General features: G+C 44.3%; 1 protein-coding gene across 1 annotated transcript in view; it reads right to left on the reverse strand.

The window, feature by feature from the left end:
- The window catches only part of C9 (complement C9), a 197,202-nt gene extending 177,419 nt beyond the window's left edge, over positions 1–19,783 (reverse strand). The window contains exon 1 of the mRNA XM_078674992.1: positions 19,631–19,783. Within this exon, the coding sequence (XP_078531118.1) occupies positions 19,631–19,776 (146 nt within the window). The 5' untranslated portion in view covers positions 19,777–19,783. The remainder of the gene's footprint in view (positions 1–19,630) is intronic.
- Positions 19,784–27,393: the final 7,610 nt, after the last annotated feature.

The following is a 27,393-nucleotide window of genomic DNA, read 5'->3' on the forward strand; positions in this document are numbered from 1 at the left end:
TGGCTACATAAAGGTAAAGGCCGGGGCCGGGCTGTGCTTACCACAGAGCAGGAAGAGGAGTGGTGGCACTTGCTTAAGTGCGCATGACTGTTTGGCTGGCATTCTTGGGACGGCCAAACCGTCATGTGCACTTGGCCAGTTCTCCACCGGGTTGTGATATGCAGCCAGGGTGGAGAACATGCCCAGACTCTCAGTCCCTGTCTGAGCACCGAACCACAGTGCTCAAACCAGTCACAATGCTGCTGGAAGTCAGTGTTGTGATTGGCTAGAGGAGTCTGGATCCTGGGTGCTTCCTGCTTCGTTGACAAAGAGGATGGAGGAAATGCGACCCCCTGGAAGTTAAGTGATTTTCTTTTTCACTTTTCTTTTTTTAATCCCTCCCTTCCCGTCGCACCACTACTGCCCTGTAGCAGCCGCTACTGCATGTTTTGACATTCTCCAGACCCCACCACACCTGCTTCTTGATACATTCTTTCAAATGTAAGCATTTTATCTGCCACTTTTGCAGTCAATTTTTCCACAGAGTAAATGTCAGAAACCACCTGCTTAGACTTAGGAAGTGCTCTATTTATATTTTTTACGAAAAGTAGCTGTCGCTGCCTTCAACCAAATAGACTTGCACATCTCCAAGTAGCTGTACCAAACTGGGTTAGAGCTCGTGCCTAGAGTCCTGTATAGGCAGGAGCGACCCCTCTGAGTGGAGTCCTGCTCATAAATTGTTTAGATAGGTCCAATAAAGAGCCTGTAATAATTTGAACCTATCTGAATTAGGGATTTTGTATGAGTTCCGAAATTCATCTATGGCATTTATGTGTACTCAATCCCCTCACCTCTAAATAATGTGGGTCGTGTTTCACTGGTATAAAGTCCGGATGAAGTGGAAAGGAAAGATTGAAGAGTAGTCACCCTCCCACTCTGGACCAGGCCTCTCAGGTGATCTAGTGATATTTTATTTCTGTGTGAGAGTGTTCTACTATGTGGTCTGTAATGTGTAGAGAGTAATACTAGATTCTGTAGATTACATAAAAATCTATTCTTTAAAGTCAAGCTTCCTCTATAAAAATTTACACTATTAATATTCTTAGTCTACTCTGTAAATTAAGAAATAACACCTACGACTGCCACACTTTAAAAAAATAATAAGATGTCAGTGTAGAATCTAATAGATAAGTTAACATGTTTAAAATGATTATTACTACCAACCTGCACTCAGGGGTTTTAATACCATTTTATTTAACAGTTGTTTGGAGAGCTTTTTGATAAAGAAATATGTAAGCCATATGATTGATCACTCTGCTACTGTTTTATATCTGTAAGATCATCACTACATTACACTCTGATCTGGAATAATGGCATGCCAAAATGTATGCTAGACTGTTGAAATACAATATTCCCTTATCTGGAGGATCAAGACTGTTAATGAAGTCTGGGGAAAGAATTACTCATTGTCCTCATGCCAGATTTACAACACAAACAAGATCAACCAAGCCAAGAACAACAAACAAGATACAGCACAAACCTGGCTCCCTGACATGAACCTTGACAGTTTCAAACCCCAGCGCTCACCAAATGCCAAATCACTCGGATTCACCCAGGACACCAACGTCTCCCTCAAGGAACACATCGCCAAACAAGCATTGAAAATGCAATAGGTCTCGCCTTTGATTAAGTTAAAGCCATTTGCTTTGATAATGGTATTGTATAGCAAAGCAAATGGCTTTAACTTAAAAAAGGCAAGACCTATTGCGTATTTAATGCTTGTTTAAAATACCTTTTGGAAATTACTTCAATGTAGTGTTGGAATTGAAACAACTGTCAGAAAAAAGAAAAATGTGTGCATGCAGCTTTAACACTTTTATATTTTGTGTGTGAGTATTTTATGAGGCAATATAGTGATGATAAGAAACATTACTACTTTAAACATACCTCAATAGACTATGACTGTTGCCACTCTTCTTTTACACTACTGTAGCAGGACGGTTCTAGTCGTGATATTCATGTTCTAGTTAGTCTTCCTAGTGACCAACATGTTTGTCTTGTGTAAGATGGAAGATATTTTGTTAAAATTAACCTTTAGTTTGGCCTACTGCAGTTCTACCACATTTCCTCCGGGGCTTGAGTAAATTAACCCTTCAAACCTTGCTGCTTGGGCGGGTACACAACCCCCTATGATACTGCCCAGGTCGAAGTGGATTGCATGCGTTCTGCAAGGACCATTAACTCCTGCCTGGTGAAAGAAGGTGGCACAATGAACACCTCGGATGGGCGATCACTATATTACAGTTCCCCACAGCCCCCGCCCAGCCTTGAGACACCCAATCAGATACCTTTCGTCTAATTAAGATACGTCTTATGATAGTCCCGCTGACCGCTGCTTCTCACGCAGCACTACACAATTGAGCATAAAGCCTCAGGCTAAGTCGCCGTAACCTCGCTCGGCATGGCCGGCTGCCAGGCCGTTGTGGTATCTATACCTCCAGCCTACCCTGCCAAGGACGATACCCCGCGACTGGCACTGCGATATGCTGCGTGCCCGCTGCCGCAGGCAAGCAGCTAAATAACTCTATCCAGCTGGCTGCCAAACACCGTCACGCCTGCACTGCGAGAGCCACGAGGCTGCTACAACATGCCCCGCATTGGCATGCCTGCTTTGCCACCTGCCTCTCAAGAGATTCACGCCGGTGGCCACTACCTCTCGGCCAGCATGCTCCCGGACACCCTGGCGGCCATGCAAACAGTCGCCCAGTGCAACCAACCAAGCTGGGCACCACGCGCTGGGAGCTGTAGCGGGTACCCCCACCATGGGACCCAACTAGGGGGGCCATGACCCCATGGCCAGCAAAACCCTGTGGTGGCAGATCGAGGCGCGCACCCGGTCTTCCAGCCCCAAGGTACACCCCCACCCTGCTGTGGCACCCTGAAAGGCAGCCCGGTCTGCACCATCCAGCTGAGGCCCCAGAAGGCCCGACCCACGACCGGGCAAGACCTCCCCATTGTGCTGCCACCCAGTGGTAGTGAGCAGCTCCCCGTGGCCAGGCACAAGAAATCCGGGCGGGCCGCCACGACAAACAGGCCGGCGGGGGGAGGTGGCGCGAGGGACGCGGAGTGACCAGATGCTTTCCAACCGCGCTGAAAGTGCCTCCTATCAGGCACGAAACAGAGGGCCCACAGTGTCAACCGGCACATCGGGCAGAGCCTCCAGACTTTATTTTTACGGGAGTCTGCCACAGTGGGTTAAACCCTCCCGCGCCCCTACGACCAAGCGGCCCGCTATTGAATCTAATAGTCCAGCACAAGCAATATCAGGACCAGGACACTGAGAGCTGGGTTGTCCACTGTGCAAATTCAGGGTGGTGTAGGGCTGCCCGCAGGACGGAACACCGGTGTGGGCCCCCCGGAAGGAGGGAGGCCTGTGCGGGCAGACAGTGGGCACCAGGGAGGTGGGTCACCCCAGCAGTACAGCATGCTCTCCCCACTTCTGAGCGGGAGCCACCCCCCACCACTGCAGGTCACCCCGGGGCCACATGCAGGCCACCACAATCACCCACAAAACCCCCGGGCCCAATTCAGGCCAGCACGCCCAAACTGAGGGGCATTCTGTATGCCTCCACCTCTGTGGCCCCTCCACGGTTAGCACAGTGCTGGCCTCGATCAGGGAGGAGTGCCGCTGCCATAGCCTTCTAGGAGCTGACCCCCCCCCCCCCCCCCAATGGCGGGCCATCACCCAGCCGAGGCCAGTCATGAAACCTAGCCTTAAGGGAGGTGGGGGGGTGGACCAACACTCACCGCGTGGTATACAGCCCTTGGGGAAGTCTGGACGGTGACAAAGGGCAGCCACACAATGGCGTGACCGGCGCGAAAATAAGGTACTTGCGTGTCTTTGCTGACGAGCGTCGTGGAAACAATGGCAGAATCTCAGAACTCTGCTAAGTATTGCTATTCACTCCGATGCTTCCGTCTTTCTGTACTTCTGTCTACTTAGTCAAATAATCTATTGCTGACAAAAATGCTATTTACACAAGGTTAGCATGCTGAATTCACGTGGGGACCGGATGCTTTACTCGCCCGAGCAAAAAAAAAAGTCCCCAGAGTGTCACGCCCACAGCACATCTTCTGCCAGGCGAGACCTAAAAAACAAAGACTGCCTGGTGCCAGCTGTATCTTCTAATGGAAGACAAATTATTTCTTCAGGAATGCAACTTAAGAACTGCTGTTCAAGCCATTGTACTCTTGCATCTGGATGGTGATAATGCCCTAATATATGGTCTCCCTGATTCAACGCTGGCAACCCATAGGGGCATCCTACATGCTGCAGCAGGGCACCCAGACCCCTGCTGGAACTTCTTTGGCTCCTCTTTCCAGACTGGACCATCTTTTAAACTAGCTGCATCATTTACAAAGTCACCGCAACCATCACACTGGCTTATCTTGAAGATAAGCTCACCATCTTTGATGGTTCTCAACATACACACAGGCAGGACACCATCAAACTACAGTATAAAAATGGCAAAAGGAAAAACCAAGACAGTAAGCCTCTACCATCTGTCCACCCAGAATCCGGAACAACATCCCTGTATCAATCAGAACCATTCCAATGCTGTTGCAATTTGGTATAGAGTTGAAGACTCACTACTTTAAAGAACACTAGGAACATCACAATGCTTTAACAGGTCACCACTTAGCTTCATCGTCTATAACTCACCAACTTTCAGCTTACCTTTGACTATATACAGCGCTCTGTTGCCCTTCGGCTAGGTTTGTGCTACAGAAATACCATATATGGATGTATGACGTTACAACGCAGGCTATTACAACGCCTGCCTTTACAACGCGGTTTTTACATCGCAATCCATTACAACGCATAGCGCTTTGGGGTGCTGGATAGTGAATAGTTTAATTTACTATTCCAACACCAGTCCCCGTGGACACTAGGGAAGGTGTTGGATAGTAACTTAAACTTATTCCCTATCCTAGAGCGCCCCCCAGCGCAATGCGTTGTAATGGTTTGCGTTGTAATGACCGCGTTGTAATGGTAGTGCGTTGTAATAATTTCGTTGTAACGGTTGTTCACCACCATATATACTTAAGTACATTTGCACTGGCTGCCAGGCAAAGTTTATTTCTACGTTCACATTTAGACAAAGAAATACTACGACATTTGTGCAATAGCACTTTTCTTTTTGTATTCTTTCACAGTAAAAATATTTTCCCTGTGTCTATGGGACCCTTTATGCTCACAGGACAGTGTAAACTCTAAAAGCCTGATTCAGAGTTAGGTAGTAATGGAAAATCCTATGATTTGCGGAGGAAGGTTTTATTCAGGAAGATCATTGACATGTGAAATTTCATCCTATATAACACCTCTATGGTGACGCAAGATCCTCTGACTGATTATCTTCCAGATTCAGTACTTCCTCTAAACATTGGGGACTTTTTCTCTACAAGCAAACCAAGGGTAATGACAATAAGAGAAAGGCAGACCACAGGGGTTGTTATGCGGTGGACAGTAGTGGGACTGCTACAACAAAACAGGTTAACCTAGCCATTCATATATTTCTTGCATCCATTGCCTCATTTAGTGTTTGGGAATGACAGCTTTCCTAAAAGGGGAATTACTGCCATCTCCACTTTCAGAAAACGTGTCAGGGCATTCCAAGCATTGGTAATAATGGATTTTTTAAGGCAGTCCTTCTCACGCATTGTAAGCTTGCTTTTGTTACCAAAGTGACAGATGAGTGTAGTCATTCTTCACTTCAAATGAATCAATTGAATAAACATATTACATTTCTATAAAAAATGCCTTTTTTTTTGCTAATAACTTTGGCACCATTTGATGAATCTTCATGAAACGTTCTGAAAAGTGCATTTTTTTGCTTAGTTTCTTCAAGGAAAGTTAGGGGTGATTCTCAAGCGGGGACTGAGAAAAATGGGTGTGTCCCAAAACTCTAAATCCCCATGCATTTTCCATAGACTTTTTTAAACGCGCTACTGCAAAAACTGCTGAACAAAATTACATCAAATTTGGCACGAAGCTGAATCCTGATTCAAAAAGTGTGCCTTTTGTGATATGGTGAAAATCTGTTCAGTAGTTTTTTGGGAAATCAAGTATCACAAATATTTGTATATCTGGAAGGTTGGGTTTGAGGGACTCTCAGTAGAGTCCCTCAAACCCAATTCCATAAAATAGATAGTTGTGATTGTCCTTCCTCGCCAGCCGAACCCAAAGAATCAGACTCCAACCTTTCCGCTCTAAGCTAACATAGATCATCTGCAGCGTACCCCAAGGATCTTCTCTCAGCCTCACGCTCTTCAACATCTACCTGGCCCCCTCACCACCATTGTCAGACATCATGGACTCAGCATTGTATCCTACGCTGACGACACCCAGTTCATTCTCTCCCTCACAAAGCAACCCAATGCCACCAGACTCAGATTCCAGGAAGGAATGAAAGACGTTGCATTCTGGATGAGCAGCAGCTGCCTGAAGCTCATCTCCGGGGAGACAGAAGTCCCCGACCTCACCTCCTCTGCTTGGGACAATACCTAGTGGCCCACCCCCCTCTGCAGCCCCTCCACTCCCACGTACCATGCCCTGAACCTCAGCATCATACTCGACTCATCCCACACTATGACCCGACAAATTAACTCCGTCTCCTCCATGTGCTTCAACACCCTTCGCATCCTCCACAAGACCTTCAAGTGGATCCCCCCCGATTCCAGGAACACCATCACCCATGCACTCATAACAAGCAGATAGGACTATGGAAATGCCCTCTATGCAAGAATCAACAAATCCCCGCTTTGTAAACTCCAGACCATCCAGAACACCACTGCCAGACTCGTCCTTGGCATCCCACAACATGAACACATCACTCGGCTCCTACAAGACAGCCACTGGCTCCCCGTCGAAAAGAGAGTAACCTTCAAGCTACTCACCCACACCTACAAATCCCTCCACAACTCTGGACCCCAATACATCAACAATAGACTCTCCTTCCACATAACCAAGAGAAACCTCGCTCCGTCGACCTCGCCCTCGCTGAAACCCCATGCATCCGTATAGCCAGAGCGGGGGGGGGGAGCCTACTCCTACATCGCGGCAAAGACCTGGAATGAACTCCCACTCAACATCAGAGGTTCCCCCACTCTGCACATCCTCAAGACATGGCTTTTCGGCTGAACCAGAGCTGCTTGCCTTCCTTCCCCCCCAGCGCCCTGAGACCCTAATGGGTAAGTGGCGCACTTCACAAACTCCTGATTGACCTAGGCAACTATTGTCCCTTGAGCCAACACGCTCCCATGGAAGTAATGCTCCTGTGGAAGCAAGTGCTCTGATGGACTGGTCGCAAATGTTGAAGCAGCTGTTACAGGACTCGGGGTCTTAGTCCCCTGTCCTGAGATTGGTATACAAAAAAGGTATAAAGGGGCAGGGTAGGGATACCCTGCCCCCAAGCCCTATTGGGGCGGGGTGTCCCAGTGGGGTCAAGAAAAATAATTATTTTTTAATGCCAATAGCCTGTGGGAGTCCTGCAGGATCGAGTCATTAAAATGAAATGCCAGCCAACATTTTTTATTTTATTATTTTGACCCCTGGGACCAGGAATATTAAGAATTTGGGGAGGGGAGCTTGAATGGTGCCCGCCTCCCTGAGCAAATTGTTGGGTCGTCGGGTATCCATCTTCTGGGGCCCAATATTAAAAACACAGGAAGGGGCATGCAGGCCCTCCTGAGAAACTAATGGGCCACATGGGCCCAATCCCATGGGGCTGATTTATATATAAAATGGGAAGGGGGCTTGGCCTCCCTACCCGAGCAGCCATGGGCCCTGAGGACCCCACCCCCTGGGGCTGACTATTAGATGAGGGGGTAAGTGGACCCCTTTCTGAGCCACTTTAGGGCCCAGCTCCATCTCCCTGGGCCAAATTTCTTTGCGAGGGGAACGGTGCCACACTCTCCCCTCCCTTTGCTGGCATTGGGCCCATCAACTGGGTTGCGATACTTTACAGTATCCCGGGGAGCCCAGCCTGGGGACAGTGTAGTTTCCTGCCCTGGAAAGTGCGGGTATACCCTGTACACACTCTCTTGGGCAGGGAGCTCTACTTTGCTCCCACCCGGGAGGGAGCATTTAAAAAATGTTGCTCCTGCCTGGGTGCCAGCAACGGAAAGGTGCCTGCTCCCCTGCCAGCACCTAGTATAGTGACTGGGTAGCAGACTGGGGCCTTGGGACTTCCCCGTGGCCCCCCAACGAGCACCCACATTGTGTGTATCCCGGGTGGGCACCGGGACACCCACCAATAAAAATACAATTGCCGTCTCCCCTGAGTGCCATAGGGCTTCCCTCTGGCCCCCAAATAAAAGAAAAGGAGTTGTGGCTGCCCCAGATCGGCACCGGGGCACCCATGTAATAAAAGATACGCCAGCTCCTGCCGACATACACTATGTGTGTCACCTGGGGAGCTGGCTAAAGCAGCGGATGCCCTGTGGCTCCCCCCACAGTCCACAAATGAAATAAAACATGTGGGTGTCCTGGGTGGGCACTGAGACACCCTAAAAATCCTTTAAAAAACAAAAAAATACCTAATGAGTGGCAGGAGCAACTCATTTATTATTCATTGCTCTGTGAACGACCACCCATATTGCCTTGAGAGAGCTATTTGAATTTTGTTTTATGTTGGTGTTGTCCGCACAAGGAGCAGGGTCACCACTAATAGCTCCTCAGTAACTTAAAAAAACAAAAAACAATAGGAAATCTCCTGACCTGAGGAATCCATGACCCGAGGAGAATTACCTTAATTTTTTTAACTCTATGCTCTTCAACTCCAGTTCAAGTCCCTCTTGTGGATGTTTTTATGATTGGATTTTTGGGGCTGGGAAAATGTTCAAAGAAAGTTTTAGACATGTTGCTTTTATTTAAAAACAAACCCCACAACATCTCTCAGAGTTTCTTTTAACATTTTTCGCCAACAAAATACAATAATATAAACTATTTTAAAAGACAGGGTTTTTTCTTAAAACTTAATTAAACATTTTTATCATGATCACTATTATTCAACATTGCATTGTGTGAATAATGAAATAAACATTAGATTAAAAATATTGCTGATTTTTGGAGAAGGATAATTGATCTGCTTTAAATATATTGATATGCTCACCCCTTTGAATATTTTGGTTTTATGAATCTTTGACAAAGTCAGTAAGTCTGTCTGAGTGTGGCTAGGACCTGCGAGAACAAGCCCACGCTGCACATGCTAGAAGGCCATGTGTGGTGGGGGTGGCGGCCCGCGGAGGGTTAGACACAGGGCCTGGTCACAGTCCAGGCCAACCCCAAGCCATGCATAGCCAAATGGTTGTTTGCCTGTGAGGGGTTGTACAAAGGACCTGTACGCAAGCCAGACACTGCTGCCAACCCAATGCCTTGCAAATTGAAAAGTTGTGTGTGTCGGGGTTTGGCATTACCTATGGTAATAAAATATTACTTTACGTTTAAAAAGCTGGAAATCCAATGATAAAAACGAAGGTTAAAGTGTGATTATAATTAGGAATTGCAATTATATCTTACTTTGCAACCCCTCCCAGAAATTCACCCAAAAAATCAGAGCCTAAAGTAACTTTATAGTTAGGTGAAACTTTCAGTGACAACATAGGGGTCTATTATAATGGCGGGCAGATCGGCACCGTCCGTATGGCGTTTGAGTTCTGCCCGCCATCATACTCCACCCGCATGCAATTTACCCCCCGCCTGATTACGTCGGCGGGGGTACCGCGGCGGAAGGGAAGACCGTCCGCACTTTTCCGCTATTAGACACCTGCATCCGTATTACAATGCATGCGGGGAAATGTATTTCTGTGGCGACGTTGCCGCCACTGAAAGGCATGCGGATTTCGCAAATGGGGCCCCTATGCGGGTCCACAGGATGTTGGGGGGGTGGTGGGGAGTTCACATGGGGGGTACATATGGTACCCCTCTACATTGTCATGGACATGGTAGCAGGCAATGCGCGTTGCCTGTCACCTTGTGCATAACAATGCACAACGTGCATTCCCAGCATTGTGGCGGGTGGTGCTGTGAGCACCGCCCACCACAATGCTGGAAATAGAGGATGCCACTGCCACTGTGGCGGTGGCATCCTAATTGTCATGGCGGGACCGCCGCACCACTGGCGGCTGGTCCCAGCTCCGCTAGGGTGGCGGACGGACGAAATAGGCCCCATAATGTTTTAAACTAAAACAAAAAACACTGAGTTCCACCAGTTATAGATATCTCTGTTAACAATACTCTATGTCCTAAAGTAATGATAACTCACACCCTCACTTTGCATAGCTAATTACCCCATATATTACATCACTCATGACATGTTATATAACATCATTGATATCATCAATGAAATGAAATCGTGGATGACAAAACTGTGCATGGCGGGAGCGATGATTATGTTTACTAGAGATAACTATAACTTGTGAATTTTAGTAATTTTTTGTTTAAAATGTCACTTTATAACCCAAAGTTTCAACCCAACCATAGCGTTATGTTAATCTAAACATGCTACCACTGGCTGCCGCAGTGCTCCAGACTGAGGGGGCATGCCGAAAATATGGAGCCAGCACCTCCATGTGAATATTATCCAATGCCCACTTCAAAGCAAGGTCTGACTCTGCTGGGACTGTGTGCAAACCATTTATTTAGTGCGGCCACCATATGCATTTCCGCAGGTAATACGGCCTTGATCACATAAAGAGTGGCATATTAGTAGTACTGTTTATTCAATCATGTACATTAAATGCTTAATATGAAAGAAATACGTTCGCGTTTCTTTGAATCAATACTTTCTCAGTATGTCGCTGAGGTATTCACAACATTTATATTGTGCATTACACAAAATAAAAATAAAATTAATTGGCACATAAAAAAAACATCAGCAGCTATTAATCATATTGCTGATTGCACCCCATAATATAAAATCAACAAGATACCTGCTAAATAAATTACTGAATTCAGCTGCATCATGAGTTCAAAATTGTGCCAAAGTAGGCACATAATATCATTAATCAGCATTTGTGTCAATTCATTTCTACCAACCATATGTTGCATAATGCGCTCCATAATGCCAACTCAACACCATGCATGCTGAACAATGTCTTACATTCAACTGCATAACTTGTCCAGAATCATGCCCTCTTGGGTGAATGCCAATGTATAAATCCGGAAAATAAAAAATAATAGGTAAATGGGAACAAAAAATGTAAATGAAAGCAGAATCAAACAAAAATCTTATTGTTGAGACTAAGGGCCCTATTACGAGTACAGCAGTCTATAGGATTGCCATACTTGCGGTCCGACCACTGTCACATTGAAGGCCCTCCCACAGTATTACGAGTGTTGCAGTCAGGCCACCACAGGACCGCTGCATCTGCCAGGGTTCCAGGACCCCGCTGCAGTTGTGAAGTGGTCAAGGAGCTGCAATATGCTAGTGTCGTCATATTATGAGTTGGTTTTCCTCCACCCCTTTCATGGCGGTGAGTCGGCCATGAAAAGGGTGGCGGAGAGGCAACTAAGGGGGGGGGGAGCTGAACAGGGCCACCTGCAACTCTTAGGCCTGAGGGTGCATGCAGGGGATACCTGTTGTTCACCCCTGATCTGCACCCCCAGTTCCTGCACGGTGTGACATATATGCCACACCATGCAGGAACATGCAGTCTGAGCTTTCACGTCAGCAGTCTGCATGTCAGGCTCTCCCATGAGCCTAACAGACCACCGCCACCAGACTGCCGTTGCTCTGCCCACCCGCCATGGATTACAATTGAAATCCAGCAAGCGGGCACACCAGGGCCTTGGTGGTTCTCTATCGGACAGCATGGTGGAGCCGCTGCTGTAGGAACGCCAAAGTCATAATGAGTTCCTTAAAGTAGTGATACTGATAAACAATCAACTCTATGGCTGTAGGTAAAAGGAGGGGCTATATAATGTATATAATTCCTCTTCTGTATTTAAACCCTCTGGTATTCTGGTATTTAATTCCAATATATAGCGTTAATCTGATCTCCAAAATATATTTTCCCCGCTGCTACCTCTTATATTCATGAGCACAGAATCTACTACAAAATATGATCATTGCTGTTATGCACCCCCTCAAAGTGAGTGGCAACAGGATAAATATGATCCTTATTCTTGATAGCCCACACATGGTGTAGGATTCTTTTGTGTGCTTGTAAAATTATACTGCCCACATATAACTTGGTACAAAAATATGTCAAAATGTATACCACATGTTTACTTTTACAGGGAAATCCTCCACGTATCTTGAGTGGGATATTGATTAAAGGTGATATAACCTCAATTATATTTACACTATAATTACAGGCCTTACATTTGTGGCCTTTTCTAAAACCCTTACTACTTTTTAACGAATCTTGTCGAATTTTTATTTCAGGGCTACTGCTGACCAATTCCTGCTGCATAGATGTGACTCTTCTAAAAGTAATCTGCTGCATATTATGCACTATATTCCAATAAAAGGATTGCTCCTTATCAGATGGTTAGTAAGTATTTTCCTAATTGCTTCATGTTCTGAGCACTATTCTGTAATCATTATAATTTCAATACGTTGTTACTTCTATTGAGCTTTTTGGAAAGCAACAGATATTTTCGTGTTTTTGCGTTGGCGCTATCCCTGGCAGCCTATATGATCTCTTCTCTGTAGCCCCTTGAAATACATTACTGTCAATTCATCTTGTGCATGGTTCAATTACTCCTCATCTAGATGTATATATAATTCTACAAAACGTTACCATTATCCTTTTTACCAGATTTATATGGCTAGCTTATCTACATTATGTGGTAAGGTTTTTAAATTGTGTGCAAAAAAGGCAACTTAAGCAGCACATGTTCTGACAGTATTAATTTAATCCATTTCGGTTAGAAAACACTTTGTTGTGAAATCTGCAAATTATGTTGCAAATTACGCGGCAAACTATGTGGCAAATGCTGTAAATCCATTGCTATACTGTAAAAGTGCAACTACAAAATCTGATAAATCCACTCCTCATCACCATTGTCTATTGTTGTATTCATTTTTTTGTATGAAAAATAAGCAGTCTCAAAAATGTAATTCCCGTCAGTGCCTACTGTTAGCTGCACTTTTCATGACACACCTTTTTCAAGATAAATCCAGAAAACAAAAATATAATATAAAAGTACACATTGGTTAATGTGTATAATATGGTACTATATATCATCTTGGGGTTCAGGGCACATTCACAAATAACTCAGCCTTCAGTCTTGTGGTGTATGTCACCACAACCTCTCGATGGTAATACTGGACTATATGACACAGCTATCCGTAAAGTCTTAGCCATTAATGCGTGGGTCAAATGGCATTGTTTCCCATTTTAACTCCCATATTATTCCTTGCTCCCAGCTACATAACAAATTAGTACAGAGTAACACCAAAGTTGGCATGAATCTAGAAATTTAACCGAGGAGTACTTTGGCTTCTTATGGTGCAAATCCGTTCAGTACTTTTTAAGAAATTAGCATATGAAAAATGTGTTGGGTGGTCTTCAAAAGAGTTGGTGATTACAGATAGCAGGACCATTAGTCTGTAAACGGTCCTCAGTTCACAAACCCAAATTTAAAAAAAAGGTTCCACATGGGATGAGAGAGATCTCATTGGCTGCAATTAATTGCCACATGGTTCGGTCCCTTCATCTTCTGACTCCCTGTGCTCATTTGTTTAAGAGATTGAGGGTATGCAGGGAACCTCCCTGGTGGTTAAAAAAATATATATTTTCTTTTTTTTCACAGTTTGCAAACCCTATTTCTGGTTTCACAAACGCTAAAACCCCTTGTTAGGATTCGTCAACCTGGAACTAGGGTATACAAACACCAACAAAAATTGCAAAAAAAGGAGGAGGAGCCATGCTAGCAACCAAGATGGCCGCGTAGGCTCCCGGCTCCGCCGACCTCTGACTCCCGCCGGAATATCCTGTCATCTATCCTGTTCTTGCGCCCAGCCACCGTGTCTATGAACCTGCCGTGAGCTTAATGGAGCTATCCTGAACTGAAGATACGTCGAGTGGAAGTTTGCGGCCTAGATCTGTCCAGAAGCCGGGGCCTCGAGTACTGGCCCACCCGGGTTTCAGTTAAACAACATCGGCTGTGGTGGTGTGCTTGGGTCCGGTCTACCGGAGTGGAAACATTTATTTGCTTTATCGGATCGCTGTGGATGACGTTTGGCTGCCTTGGTGAAAGTCAGAGGAGGGGTGACAGCACAACGTTCGCGGCTGTGGACGGGGGTCCTACCCAGTGACCCGGTAAAGGGCCCACTGGCGTTGGCTGGGTCGGCGTCTCCGCCTGCGGTTGCAGACCTTGGATATCCTCGAAACAACTGTTAAGTCTCCCTCTGCAGTCGACCATTCCCCGGCTTGCGCGTTCCCTCTCGGAGAGGTCGAGTTCGACCTGGGAAGCAATCATGACTGTCGCCGGCCGCGGGGTGGCGGGGTGGACCGGGGATGACCCGTCGCTGCGAACTGTGTTGACAGCCATCGAGTCTATTTATGTGTACATCGAAGAGCGTATTCTGACGATGATGGTGCGATTGTCTGAGATGGTACAAATTGTACCAGACCCTACTCCACTACAAAAAACGGTAACGACCGAGGCGCCCAAGATGGCCACTCTGATGGAGGAGGTAGACCCCGTATTGTGTTATGTGTCGGAGCCTCTGCCCAGTGTTTCGGAAGATGAGAACAAACTCGATGCCACCAATGGATCACTAAGCCTAAGATCATTGCTGCATATGGAAGAACAAATTGGTGTTCCCATTTAAGAGACTTTTGATGAGAACAGTTATCGGAATGGAACTGCGTCACTCCCCTGTACATCGGAGCTGCTAAGATGGCAGACGGATCAATGCTGGGAGTCCATAAAGGGGAGGGGAGTCTCTGGACCTGTCGGTGTTCACAACGCTCTCGTTCTTCTACTTTGTCTCGCATTGAATTCTCTTACATTTTCTTCGTTCTCAGACTGTCTGGTGGCGGAGGTGATTTGCCCAGAGGGGACTCCTGCGTCTGATCATAAGGGGCAAGGATGAGTTTGAAAGACTGGGTCAGATTCAAGAACGATGGACACGGGATCTATTAAACTTAAGCTTTTGATAGTCTGGGAGGTGTTTGAAGTTTCCCTTGTAGAGACACATGAATATTGTCCGATAGATTTTTGATCTCAATTTGGGGATTCATGGTTCTGGCGGGGGGAGGGGCGGCCGGGAGCCCGTACGACGGTGATGCACCGTTACATCGCAACTTTTACAACGGGAGGCTTTTACAACGGAATTTTTACAACGCAGGATCTATTACATCGGATGCCATTACAACGCATGGCATTACATAGCAGATGCTATTACAACGCATGGCATTACATCGTAAGTATAGGTAAGTATTTAATTTTTTTAATTTTATTAATATTAATTATAATTAAATATATTTATTTATGTTTTTTAATATTATTAATTTATTATTTATTATATTAATTAAAATAATTTTTAAAATAAGTACAGGTGTACAGGGGTGTTTTTAGGTTTCAGGGTAGGGTTTGGGTTTTGGGGTACAGGGGTGTTTTTAGGTTTCAGGGTAGGGTTTGGGTTTTGGGGTACAGGGGTGTTTTTAGGTTTCAGGGTAGGGTTCGGGTTTTGGGATACAGGGGTGTTTTTAGGTTTCAAGGTAGGGTTCGGGTTTTGGGGTACAAGGGTGTTTTTAGGTTTCAGGGTAGGGTTCGGGTTTTGGGGTACAGGGGTGTTTTTAGGTTTCAGGGTAGGGTTCGGGTTTTGGGGTACAGGGGTGTTTTTAGGTTTCAGGGTAGGGTTTGGGTTTTGGGGTACAGGGGTGTTTTTAGGTTTCAGGATAGGGTTTGGGTTTTGGGGTACAAGGGTGTTTTTAGGTTTCAGGGTAGGGTTTGGTTTCAGGGTAGGGTTTGGGTTTTGGGGTACAGGGGTGTTTTTAGGTTTCAGGGTAGGGTTTGGGTTTTGGGGTACAGGGGTGTTTTTAGGTTTCAGGGTAGGGTTTGGGTTTTGGGATACAGGGGTGTTTTTAGGTTTCAGGGTAGGGTTTGGGTTTTGGGGTACAAGGGTGTTTTTAGGTTTCAGGGTAGGGTTTGGTTTTTGGGGTACAGGGGTGTTTTTAGGTTTCAGGGTAGGGTTTGGGTTTTGGGGTACAGGGGTGTTTTTAGGTTTCAGGGTAGGGTTTGGGTTTTGGGGTACAGGGGTGTTTTTAGGTTTCAGGGCAGGGTTTGGGTTTTGGGGTACAGGGGTGTTTTTAGGTTAAATTAAATTAATTATATTATATTAATTACATTTCTTAATTAAAATAATTAAATTAAATACATTATTTTAAATAATTTAATTTAATTACAATTAAAAAAATATTTAAAGTAAATTAATTTCATTATATTAATTAAATAAAATTAATTACAATTTTTATTAAAATTAATTTAAATAAATAGATTTAAATTTATTAAATAAAATTAATTACTATTTTAAAATGTATTTTAATTAAATTAATTAAATTAAATTAATTAAATTAACTTAATTACATTTTTTTTAAAAAGGTATACTTACCTATACTTACGATGTAATGCCATGCGTTGTAATAGCATCTGCTATGTAATGCAATGCGTTGTAATGGCATCCGATGTAATGGATCCTGCGTTGTAAAAATTCCGATGTAACGGAATGCGTTGTTATAAACCGCGTTGTAGTGACACCAATCCCGTACGACTATGCCCTCCTCTACTTCTCTTCTCTACTCAAGTAGAGTTCTTCTTTAGAACTAGTTAGTTAGGGCGACAGGCACGCTGCTACTGGGGGTTAGGCGATAACCGTTTGCAGGGGTGCAGGGTGGGGGGATGGGTTTATTGTTTTCTTTTTGTTATCGTCCATATCATTTTTTACTTTTTTCATTTTTCTTAGTCTTTCCTATATTTGTACTATTGTCAAAATATCCGGACTCTGATCCTTAACTTCTAGTGTCAGGTTGCCATAATTCTCCTGCCGTTTGATTTGTGGGAGGGAGGGTGTTGAGGATCCGCTTCTAAATTGTTTAGCGATTATACTGCAGCCAGTATTACTTTTGTGCTTAATAGTGTGGACCTCCCGAAGAATTTTGCTGTTCTACGTCTATCCTGGTTTTGTACCAATTCACCCTGTTATCATTGGATGTATGCATGGCACCTGATATGTCTGTTTGTTATTTTTATTTTTTGCTTTAAAATAATAAAAATAATAAAAAAAAAAATTGCAAAAAAAATCTTACCAATTAAAAAATAGAATAGAAAATAAATTTATGAAATTAATCCTAATAATAATAATAATACATTAAGGAACGTTATAATAAATTAAATGGGATCAAGCTCCAACTCATACGGTTGATGATGTGCGCAGCGGGTTGGCTGCCCACAGTAGGCTGGCTATAGGTGTTAAGGAACATATTTGTCAAGCATTTTGCATTACCCTTGCGCCACACAAGGGGTTGCAGGGCGATGCAAAACCTATAATGAGATTTACCAAGCCACGCAAGGCAACCTTGCCTGGCCCTGCATGGCTTGGTAAATCTAGAGTAATGCAAGGCAGCGCAAGTCGCTGCCTTGAGTTCCTCTTCCCCAGGGCAGCATTCCATGGGTGGAGCGTGGGTGTCCCCCGCATCCATCCATGGATTCTGAAGCATTCCCAGGTTGACCAATAATGGCAGGCCTGGGAATGCATCAGAATGCTACACCTTGCCAGGGGAGGCATACGGAGGAGAAATATCTTTATTTCTCCTCGTTTACTCCTTTTTCTACCTAGGCTGCATTCTGCAGCAAACATAGAAACAGGAACAAGTCTCAGCGGATTGTTTCCTGCACAAAAACATCGTGCCTGCATTGGCGCTAGGTAGCAGTTTGTGCGCAAGCGCAGAGAGCAGGAATGCTACATAAATTGATAGATATGATGCATTCCTGCCATCTCCCTTTCACGCAGCTCAATGCATGATACATATGGACCTAAATTTATTCTTTGTATAAATATATAAATGAGCAGGGATATTCTTCCAGATGTATGCAGGCATATAGGATTTGATCAACCTTCCTACTTTGCATTTTATTTTCCACAAAATGAGAAATATAGTTCACTAAAGTAAAGGTGTCGGCTTACGACCAAAGCTTTCAATGGGTCACGATTCAGCTTTTTAGTGGTAAGATAAATGTAATACTGTAAGAAAAGCAACACTTTTTAAATCAAACCTTACGTGCAGGTTACCACAATTTTCCTCTCGTTTAGTTATAGTAGTACTAATCACTACCATGTTACGTTCCGGTAATAAAATGTTAAAAGTAATGTTTGTCTAAGTTCTTCAATATTGTGTTTGAGGTAACCAAATACGTTTTTCAAAAGTTTTCAAACTCTTGGTTTTACCGTTTCTATTCGAAGCATTACGATGGCTTCATCGGATGATAGAAGATCTGCACTGCAGTTATAATTCCAATCGACGGTTTACTAAAAAGTAGGTGAGCCAGATTCCACATTTTGTTTTTGCACAAGTGTAAAATCCAACAAATTATATTGCACAGTTTTTAGATTGATATGGAGTGGAGGAAACAGATTTGGAACCAGTGAATTGTACATGGGCATTTGTGAAACAGCAAACATTGCTCTAAACAGATTGAGAGAAAAGTGAAAAATGAGTACCATACACTTTAGCTTATAAATTATTTCCCATGTGGAATTGCGTATGTTCAGAAACAAGAACATTTCCCAGAACCATTCTCTGTTAGAAAAATCATCACACTAAGTTCACACTAATTATTTGATGTTGTTAAATAGAAACTGAGCACATTGATGATGTCCCGAAAACTGAGCTTTATCCTTCTTGTTTTAAACGTTTTGAAATGTGTATTTGCCGCCTTTCATATTATGTACACACAATATAAATATTTAAAAAATCTGTCTACACCTCCTAGAATATTGAGGCAAAGTGCAATGTTCCCCAAACTATTCCGCAGGGGGTTGGGGTGAGGGGGTATTTACTGCTCTTATTCCGCTAATATTTTGGAGAAAGTTAAAAATTTCGGGGGCATTTTTAAAAGGGGTTGAAAAGCTGGAATTCTGCATCCTGGAAGGTGTGGCCCTGAGGGTGCAGCTCCAGGCAAGAAGCTGTGAATACTATTTTTCGCTAAACCTCTATACCCCAGTTCCTATTATTATTTAAAAAAAATAAATGGGAAGTTCATTTGATTTGCCCCACCCTTCATTTCTACTCTTTTTTTTTCACGTTGCCGTTTTAAACACCGTTTGGACCTCATTCAGCCAAGATGCAAATCTAGATTATGCACCAAATCAGAAATCATACTTTGCGCAATTGGTACTTACCTGGTGGACACTTTGTACCAGGGTTTTCGTGTTAATTGCAGTTAATTAATCTCCTAGAAGCCTGGATTTAAAGTGTTATACCCAGATTTGAGGATTAGTTAAACTCAGTTCAAATATGTCGGATTAAACGTAATCAACATCTAGATTAGTTTTTTGTGTATCTTAATAACCTTAGGTGAGGATAATTTACAAAAGCACAAGGCCCAACACACAAAGCATAGACGTGACTTTACCTTCCAGAAGCGCGGCTTTCTACCGTGTGGAACACGCACATCAGCGCGAGGACAGCGTGCAGCGTGGCCATGGCTGCTGTGAAGAGGCTGGAGCTCGGGCGCCGAGGCTCGAGCCAAGGGTATTTATTCAGGCTGCTGTCATTCATTGCAAGAAACACAAACAAACTCCAGTCTGTCCGAGGAGGCTGTGTCGTAACCGGCCAGGTAGCATTACGGTAAATAATCCAATTGTGCAATACACAGATTACTGCAGGAAAAGGCCAGAACAAATTCTATTAAGTCTCCATTGCAGTTAAGCAACGGCGTGGAATATGTTTGTGGCAGGTTTGGGCTCACCGTGTGATCAGAGGTTGCTAGAAGAACCTCTGCCAATCCTGTGCTTTCTTTTTGTTAGTTATTACTATCGGTTGTGTTGGTCTAATTATTTCAGTGGATACAAAGGAAGACAACAACTAGCAGAACAGAGTGACTTGTGCACTGATCTGTTAAATTAAAGCTCAGGGGGGTTTGAAGTCTAGTAACACCACATGTAGAACCTCTCCAAAAAGGCCGGAGTCAAAAGGATGCAATAAATGTACGCAGTTTCCACTAGCTGGACCTGCCGGTCAACGGAGGAACAGGTAGTTAGTGGAAGAATTGTACCAGTGCTATGCACCACCACCTCCACACTACATGATGAAAAACTAAGGGCCTCTTTTATCAGAAGTGTCGTATCGCTGCTACAAAGCAGAGATGCAGCGCTTCTCAGTGCTCCCTCCTTGTGACACGAAGGATGCGTCGTATTTACAGTACTGTACATCATGTTGCAAGGAGTATCACTGACGTATCTGTATGTGCAAAAATGGCGCATTGTTGGGGTGAGTCTGAAAACAGACACAACTCCAGCAATATGTCCTTTCACATGGGGAAGGCCTCATGGGAAAGGGCCTGCGTCACCCTTACGCCTGTCATGAGGCAATGGTGGCCTAGAAATGGCGTTCTGAAATCTTATAGATTTGAATGCCCCACTTCTAAGAGACTTTGATGTGAGGGATGCCCACCATGCATACATTATAGCTGACGAAGGTATAATATAGCGCAGGGGTTTACAAAGTGACGCATCTGCCTCACTTCGTAAATATGGCGCAACGTGGTGCATTATTTACGCCACCGCAGCGTCACAAAAAGTGTCACAACGGTGGCATAAATGTGACGCACGGGCTCATAAAAGAGGCCCTAAGCATCAGACGAGGGCTGGTCACTTACAGCCTTATTTAGAGTTAGGCAGACAAAATACCCCATCACGAGCATGGAGGTTATCCCGTCAGTCATAGTACAAGTGCAATAGGTTATAATACATTTGCGATTTGGCAAACTGAATATCCACCACATTTGTGATAGGGTATCTCGTCCTTTAAACTTTTATTAAGGCCTTTACTTTTTCATTAGTTTCCCTCATCTGAGTCGAAGGGGGCAAAAGGCCTCTCTATGCCCTCATGGTCCTTAGTGTGTCCCAATGCGGGTTATGTAAGCAAATAGGTTCAAAGGGAAAAATATATGCTTAAATGCACAAGTGGAGCCTAAAAGACCTCTGCAAAAGTGTTAGGTATTAGATGTGATCCATGTGTGCCTTGTATATTAGGCTACATTTGGTCAACACCTGCTGACACCTGTCATGGGGCAGGAGGACGAAGGGGACTGCATTTGTAACCACATTACTACTGGGATGGACTCATGAAGGAGCTTGCAACAGGAAATGGCATAACTTCTTCCTGTGCAGATATACAAGACCGAGGCTTGTGGCAGTGGCTCATGCTCAGCATGCACTATGCACGTGCAACTGGGCCTTCTTTGAACTTGTGCATTAAGATTGCGTATGTTAATTCCCAAAAATGTAGACCTGTGATGATGCTGGTGCCATGAAAAGACAGGCGTAATCAATTGCGCACCTTACAGCATGTAATGATATAAAGGAACCAGGTAATAGTTTTTCTACTCATATTGTTATTTTATAAGACTAGTTACTTTGAAAGCATACCTGAAATAGTATCTTCTTTTGCTCATACACCCTTTGGCATTGTGTGCCAAAAAAACTTAAAACATGGTTGTATCCATTACAACTGTCTCTTATTTTGACTCCTGAAGGAAAAAGGCATGGATGTTGGTAGGGTTCTGGAAGATTGCAGGCGGCTGGAAAGCAGCATGGATTCTGTTGTCAGTTGGGGGGTGGGGGGATGCTGTGCCATTTTAAAAGAGAGCGTTTTCTATTTTTACAAATTAATTTGTTGAAGACTTGGAAAGTTAAGGTTTCTCCTGCTAGCCGTTTCCGTGTTCTTCATTTATTTCATGTGACTGGCTTGTTATCTTCTTTAATAGCTTCCTTTTTTTATCTTGATGTCCCTGTTCCTCTGAAAACTCACTTTTAGTTTATTTTCTGATTTGTCATGATTCTGCCTATGAGAGCCTGTAAGTTCCTGCAGTCAGACCTGCTTTCTATTATCCACTATCTGACACTTTGGAAGGCTTGCTTCGGTTTTCATCCCATTTCTGTTTTTCACCCTGGCACAATAAAGTAGTCCGGTCCTTTTAGTCCTTTTGTTCCCAAAATCTTATCTGATGAGAAGTCCAGTGTATCCTGATTCCTGACCCTTTTAGATTCACTGCCAAATTCATACACACTTTAACCCCTTCTCTGCTAAGCCTCCCCCTCGTGCTAAACCTTTTTTGGGGTATTTGGAGTAGGTCACGCTAAGGCCCCCGTAACGCTCTGTCCACATAAGGTTTTCATGCCAAATTTGTGTCCTTTTCATCTAACATCCTGAGGATTCTAAAGGTACACAGGGTTTGTGGATTCCCCTGGAGGGGACCGAGAAATTTGGGGTTTTTGGGGAAATAGTACTGCTGTTTTTTTTCCTGCATATCGTATCAACAAAGGGTTTGCGGTGCTAAAATCACCATCTTCCCAGCTTTCAGGAGCAGGCAGACTTTTGTCGGAAAACCAACATTTTCTACACAGTTTGGCATTTTACAGGGACATAGCCTATTTTCCTTATTTTTTGTGCTTTCAATCTCCTTCCAGTTAGTGGCAGAAATTGGTGTGAAAGCAATAATGGATCCCGAAAAGCTATTCATTTCCGAAAAGTAGACAAAAGTTGGAATTCAGCAAGTGGTCAGCAAGTGGTCCTCTGTGTAGGTCCTTCAAGGTTTTCCTATGGAAACTAACAGTTGAAATAAAAGAAATATTGAAATTGAGTTGAAAAAACAGGCAATTGTGACAACGTTTTCATCTATAACTGCTTGTACGTACAGCTGATTTTTTAAAGCAATATACCAGTATGTCTGCTGGACCGTTCTGTTTGCAGGGATATATAGGACTTGTAGGTTTAACAAATCCCGAGTTACCCAGAGCCAATAACTGAGCTGTGCCTTTCAACGGTTTTTCATTGTGTTCCGGGTATATAGCAATTCATTTGGTAATATATATATAGTGAACAATAGTTATCAAAGAAGCCTATGTAGTCCCTAAATGAGAACAAAATACAGACTTTAGAAGCAGTGGTTATTTGCGCATCTCCGAAATTGTAGGTACCCATACAAGCAAGTGAATCAGAGAACATTTTTCAAAATGACTTCTTTTTTACACATTGTCTTACATTTGGAAGGCAGAAATACATAGAAAGTCAATTGGTAATAACACTTGTTCTACTGTTCTGTGTTCCCCAAGTCTAAAAATAATAATACAAATTGTACCTCACTTGTGTGGGTAGGCCTAGTGCCAGAGACAGGAAATGGGCCAAAATGCAACGTGGGCACATCACATTTTTCGAGTGAAAACTGACCCGTTTCTCGCAATGTGCCCAGCTGTGGTTTTTGGACCCTAGTTCAGCCAGCACATAGGGAAATCTAGTAAACCTGTAAATGTTTTTAAACTAGACACCGAGGGGATCCATGATGCGGTGACCTGTGTGGTTCTCACCAGGTTCTGCTACCCAGGATCCCTTGCAAACCTCAAACTTTGTGGAAAAAAACACATTTTCCTCACCTTTCTGTGAAAGTTCAGAAATCTGTGGGAAGCCACAAACTTCCACCCACCCAGCATTACCCCAAGTCTCCCGATAAAAATAGTACCTCACTTGTGTGGGTAGGCCTAGTGCCCACAACAGGAAATGAGCCAAAACGAAACATAGACATATCACATTTTTCCAGTGAAAACAGACTCTTTTCTCGCACTGTGCCTAGCTGTCGATTTTGGACCCTAGCTCACCAAGGTAAACCTAGCAAACCTGTGCATTTTTTAAAAATAGACACCTAGGGGAATCCAGGATGTGGTGACGTGTAGTGCTCTCACCAAGTTCTGTTACCCAGAAACCCTTACAAACCATCAAACTCATGTTTCTGTGATTGAAAATTCTGGAATATGTGGGAAGCCACAAATTTCCACCCACCCAGGATTCCTCCAAGTCTCCTGATAAAAATGGTACCTCACTTGTGTGGGTAGGCTTTGTGCCAGTGACAGGAAATATCCCAAAATGCAACATTGGTACATTACCTTTTTCCACTGAAAACTGACCCTTTTTTGCAATGTGCCTATCTGTGGATTTTGGACCCTCGCTCAGCCAGCAACTAGGGAAAAATTGCAAACCTGTACATTTTTCAAAACTAGACAACCAGGGGAATTCAGGATGGGGTGACTTGTGTGGCTCTCACCAAATTCGGTTACCCAGAATCCCTTGCTAACTTTAGCCCAAAATACACATTTTCCTCACATTTCTGTGATGGAAAGTTCTGGAATCTGCATGAAGCCACAAACTTCCTCCCACTCAGCATTCTACCAAGTGTCTAAATAAAAATGGTACGTCACTTGTGTGGGTAGGCCTAGTTCCTGCGACCGGAAACACCCCAAAAGATACTGTGGCGACTTCAAAATTATCGATCACAAAAAGACTTGGTTTTGCGAGGGAGACACCTGCATTTTTGGTCCCGGGCTTGGTGAGCATTTAAGAAAACATGCAGCCCTACAAGCCTTAGAAGCCCAGGGCAGTCCAGGGAGGTGTATCTTGCATGGATATCTCAACATTTTGCTACACAGAATCCCATGCAAACCTCAAATTTAGCTGAACAAAATTACATTTTCCTCACATTTCTGTGTTGAAAATTTGTGGGGTAACCTGGCTGACACATATTTCCTTCAACCCAGTGTTCCCCAAGGTCTCCCGATAAAAATGGTACCTCTCTTGTGTGGGGGGCCAAGTACCCGCAACAGGGAAGGGCCTAAAATATATTGTGGAGACATCAAAATGATATATCACAAAACAGCCTGGTTTTACAAGTGGGGTCAACTGCGCTTTTGGTCCTGGGCTCAGCAGCCATCTAGGGAGAGCTACCAAATCCAGACAATTCTGAAAACTAGACACCCCAGGGAGTCCCGGGAGGTGTGGCTTGCATGGAACCCCCAATCTTTTCCTACCAAGAATTCCCTACAAACCTCAAATTTAGTTAATAAAATCACATTTTTCTCACATTTCTGTGTGGGATCACCATGTTGGCACCCAGTGTTACCCTTGGTCTCCCGATAAAAATGATATCTGACTTGTGTGGGTGTCCAGAGCAGAACCAGCCTAAAACGTTTATTAAAAAAAATAGTGCTAAGAGCTCACTGTGCTATCCCCTCAAGCTCTACATTTTAGGCCATTATCAGTCGCATGCTCTTGGCCCACCCACAAAAGTGAGGTATAATTTTAGTTGCGAGACTGAGGGGAACGCTGGTGGTAGGAAAGTTGTGCTGGCCCGGTGATCCCGCACAGAAATTTGAGAAAAATTTGATTTTGTTCAGCTAAATTTGAGATTTGCAGGGCATTTTGGCTAGGAACATTTTGAGAGATCTACGCAAGCCACACCTCCCTGGACTCCCCTTCGTGTCTCGTTTTCAGAAATGTCTAGGTTTTGTAGGTATCCCTAGGTGACCGCTGAGACCGGGAGCAAAAACTCAGGTGACTCTTTGCGATCGATTATTTTGAAGTCTCCACTGTAAGTTTTGGACCAGTTCCTGTCGCGGGCACTAGGCCTGCTCACACACGTGAGGTACCATTTTTATCGAGATATCTGGGGGAACACTGGGAGGTAGGAAATGTGTGGCGGATCCATGATCCCACAACTTTCCAACACAGAAGCCTGAGGGAAATGTGATTTTATAGCTAAATTTGAGGTTTTCAGGGGATTCTGGGTGGGAAAATGTTCGGAGATACATGCAAGCCGCACCTCCCTGGACTCCCCTGCATGTGTCGTTTTCAGAAATGTCTCGGTTTAGTATGTATCCTTAGGTGACTGCTGAGCCCGGGAGCAAAAACGCAGGTGACTCGCTCGCAAAACCAGGTAGTTTTCCGATCAATAATTTTGAAGTCGCAACAGTAAGTTTTGGACCATTTCTTGTCGCGGGCACTAGGCCTACTCACACAAATGAGGTACCATTTTATCAGGAGACCTGGGGGAATGCTGGGAAATAGGAAATGTGTGGCGGCCCCATGATCCCACAACTTTCGAATACAGAACAGTGAGGGAAATGTGATTTATTTAGCTAAATTTGAGGTTTGCAGGGGATTCTGGATAGGAAAATGTTGGGAGATCCATACAAGCTGCACCTCCCTGGACTCCCCTTTTTTGGACTCTTGTTTTCAGAAATGTTGGGTTTGGTAGGCTTCCATAGATGGCCGCTGAGCCCGGGACCAAAAAACACAGGTGACTCCCTTACAAAACAAGGTTGTTATGTGATAGATAGGTGGGCACCTGTGTTTTTGGTCCCAGGCTTGCAGACATCCAGGGTAACCCAAAAAACCCAAACATTTCTGAAAACTAGACACTGAGTGGATCCAGGATGTGGTGACGTGTGTGGCTCTCATCAGGTTCTGTTACCCAGAATCCTTTGCAAACCTCGAAGTTTGTGGAAAAAACACATTTTCCTTAATTTTCTGTGATAGAAAGTTCTGGAATCCGTAAGGAGCCACAAACTTGCATGCAATCAGCATTTCCCCAAGTCTCCCATTAAAATGGTACCTCACTTGTGTGGGTAGGTCTAATGCCCGTGACAGGAAACGGGCCAAAATGCAACGTGGGCACATCACATTTTTACAGTGAAAACTGACCCTTTTCTTGCAATGTGCCTAGCTGTGGAATTTGGAACCTAGCTAAGCCGGCATCAAGGGAAACCTACCAAACCTGTGCATTTTTTAAAACTAGACACCCAGGGTAATACAGGATGTGGTGACATGTGTGGCTCCTATCAGGTTCTGTTACCCAGAATCCCTTGCAAACCTCAAACTTTGGCCCCAAAACACATTTTCCTCACTTTTCTGTGATGGAAAGTTCAGGAATCTGTGGGAAGCCACAGACTTCCATCCACTCAGCATTACCCCAAGACTCACAATAAAAATGGTACCTCACTGGTGTGGGTAGGCCTAGTGCCTGATACTGGAAACAGCCCAAAATGCAACATGGGCACATCAACTTTTTCCAGTGAAAACTGACCCTTTTTCACAAAGTTCCTAGCTGTAGATTTTGGACCCTCGCCCAAAAAGCACCTAGGGAAACCTAGCAACCCACCTGTACATTTTTAAAAACTAGTCACCCAGGGGAATCCAGGATGGCTCTCACCAAGTTCTGTTACCCAGAATCCCTTGCTAACCTCAAACTTTGGCCCAAAAAGCACATTTTCCTCACATTTCTTTGATGGAAACTTGTGGAATCTGCGTGGAGCCACAAACTTCCACCAACTCAGCATTCCCCCAATT

Source organism: Lissotriton helveticus, chromosome 2_1, assembly GCF_964261635.1.
Source record: "Lissotriton helveticus chromosome 2_1, aLisHel1.1, whole genome shotgun sequence".
NCBI lineage: Eukaryota > Metazoa > Chordata > Amphibia > Caudata > Salamandridae > Lissotriton > Lissotriton helveticus.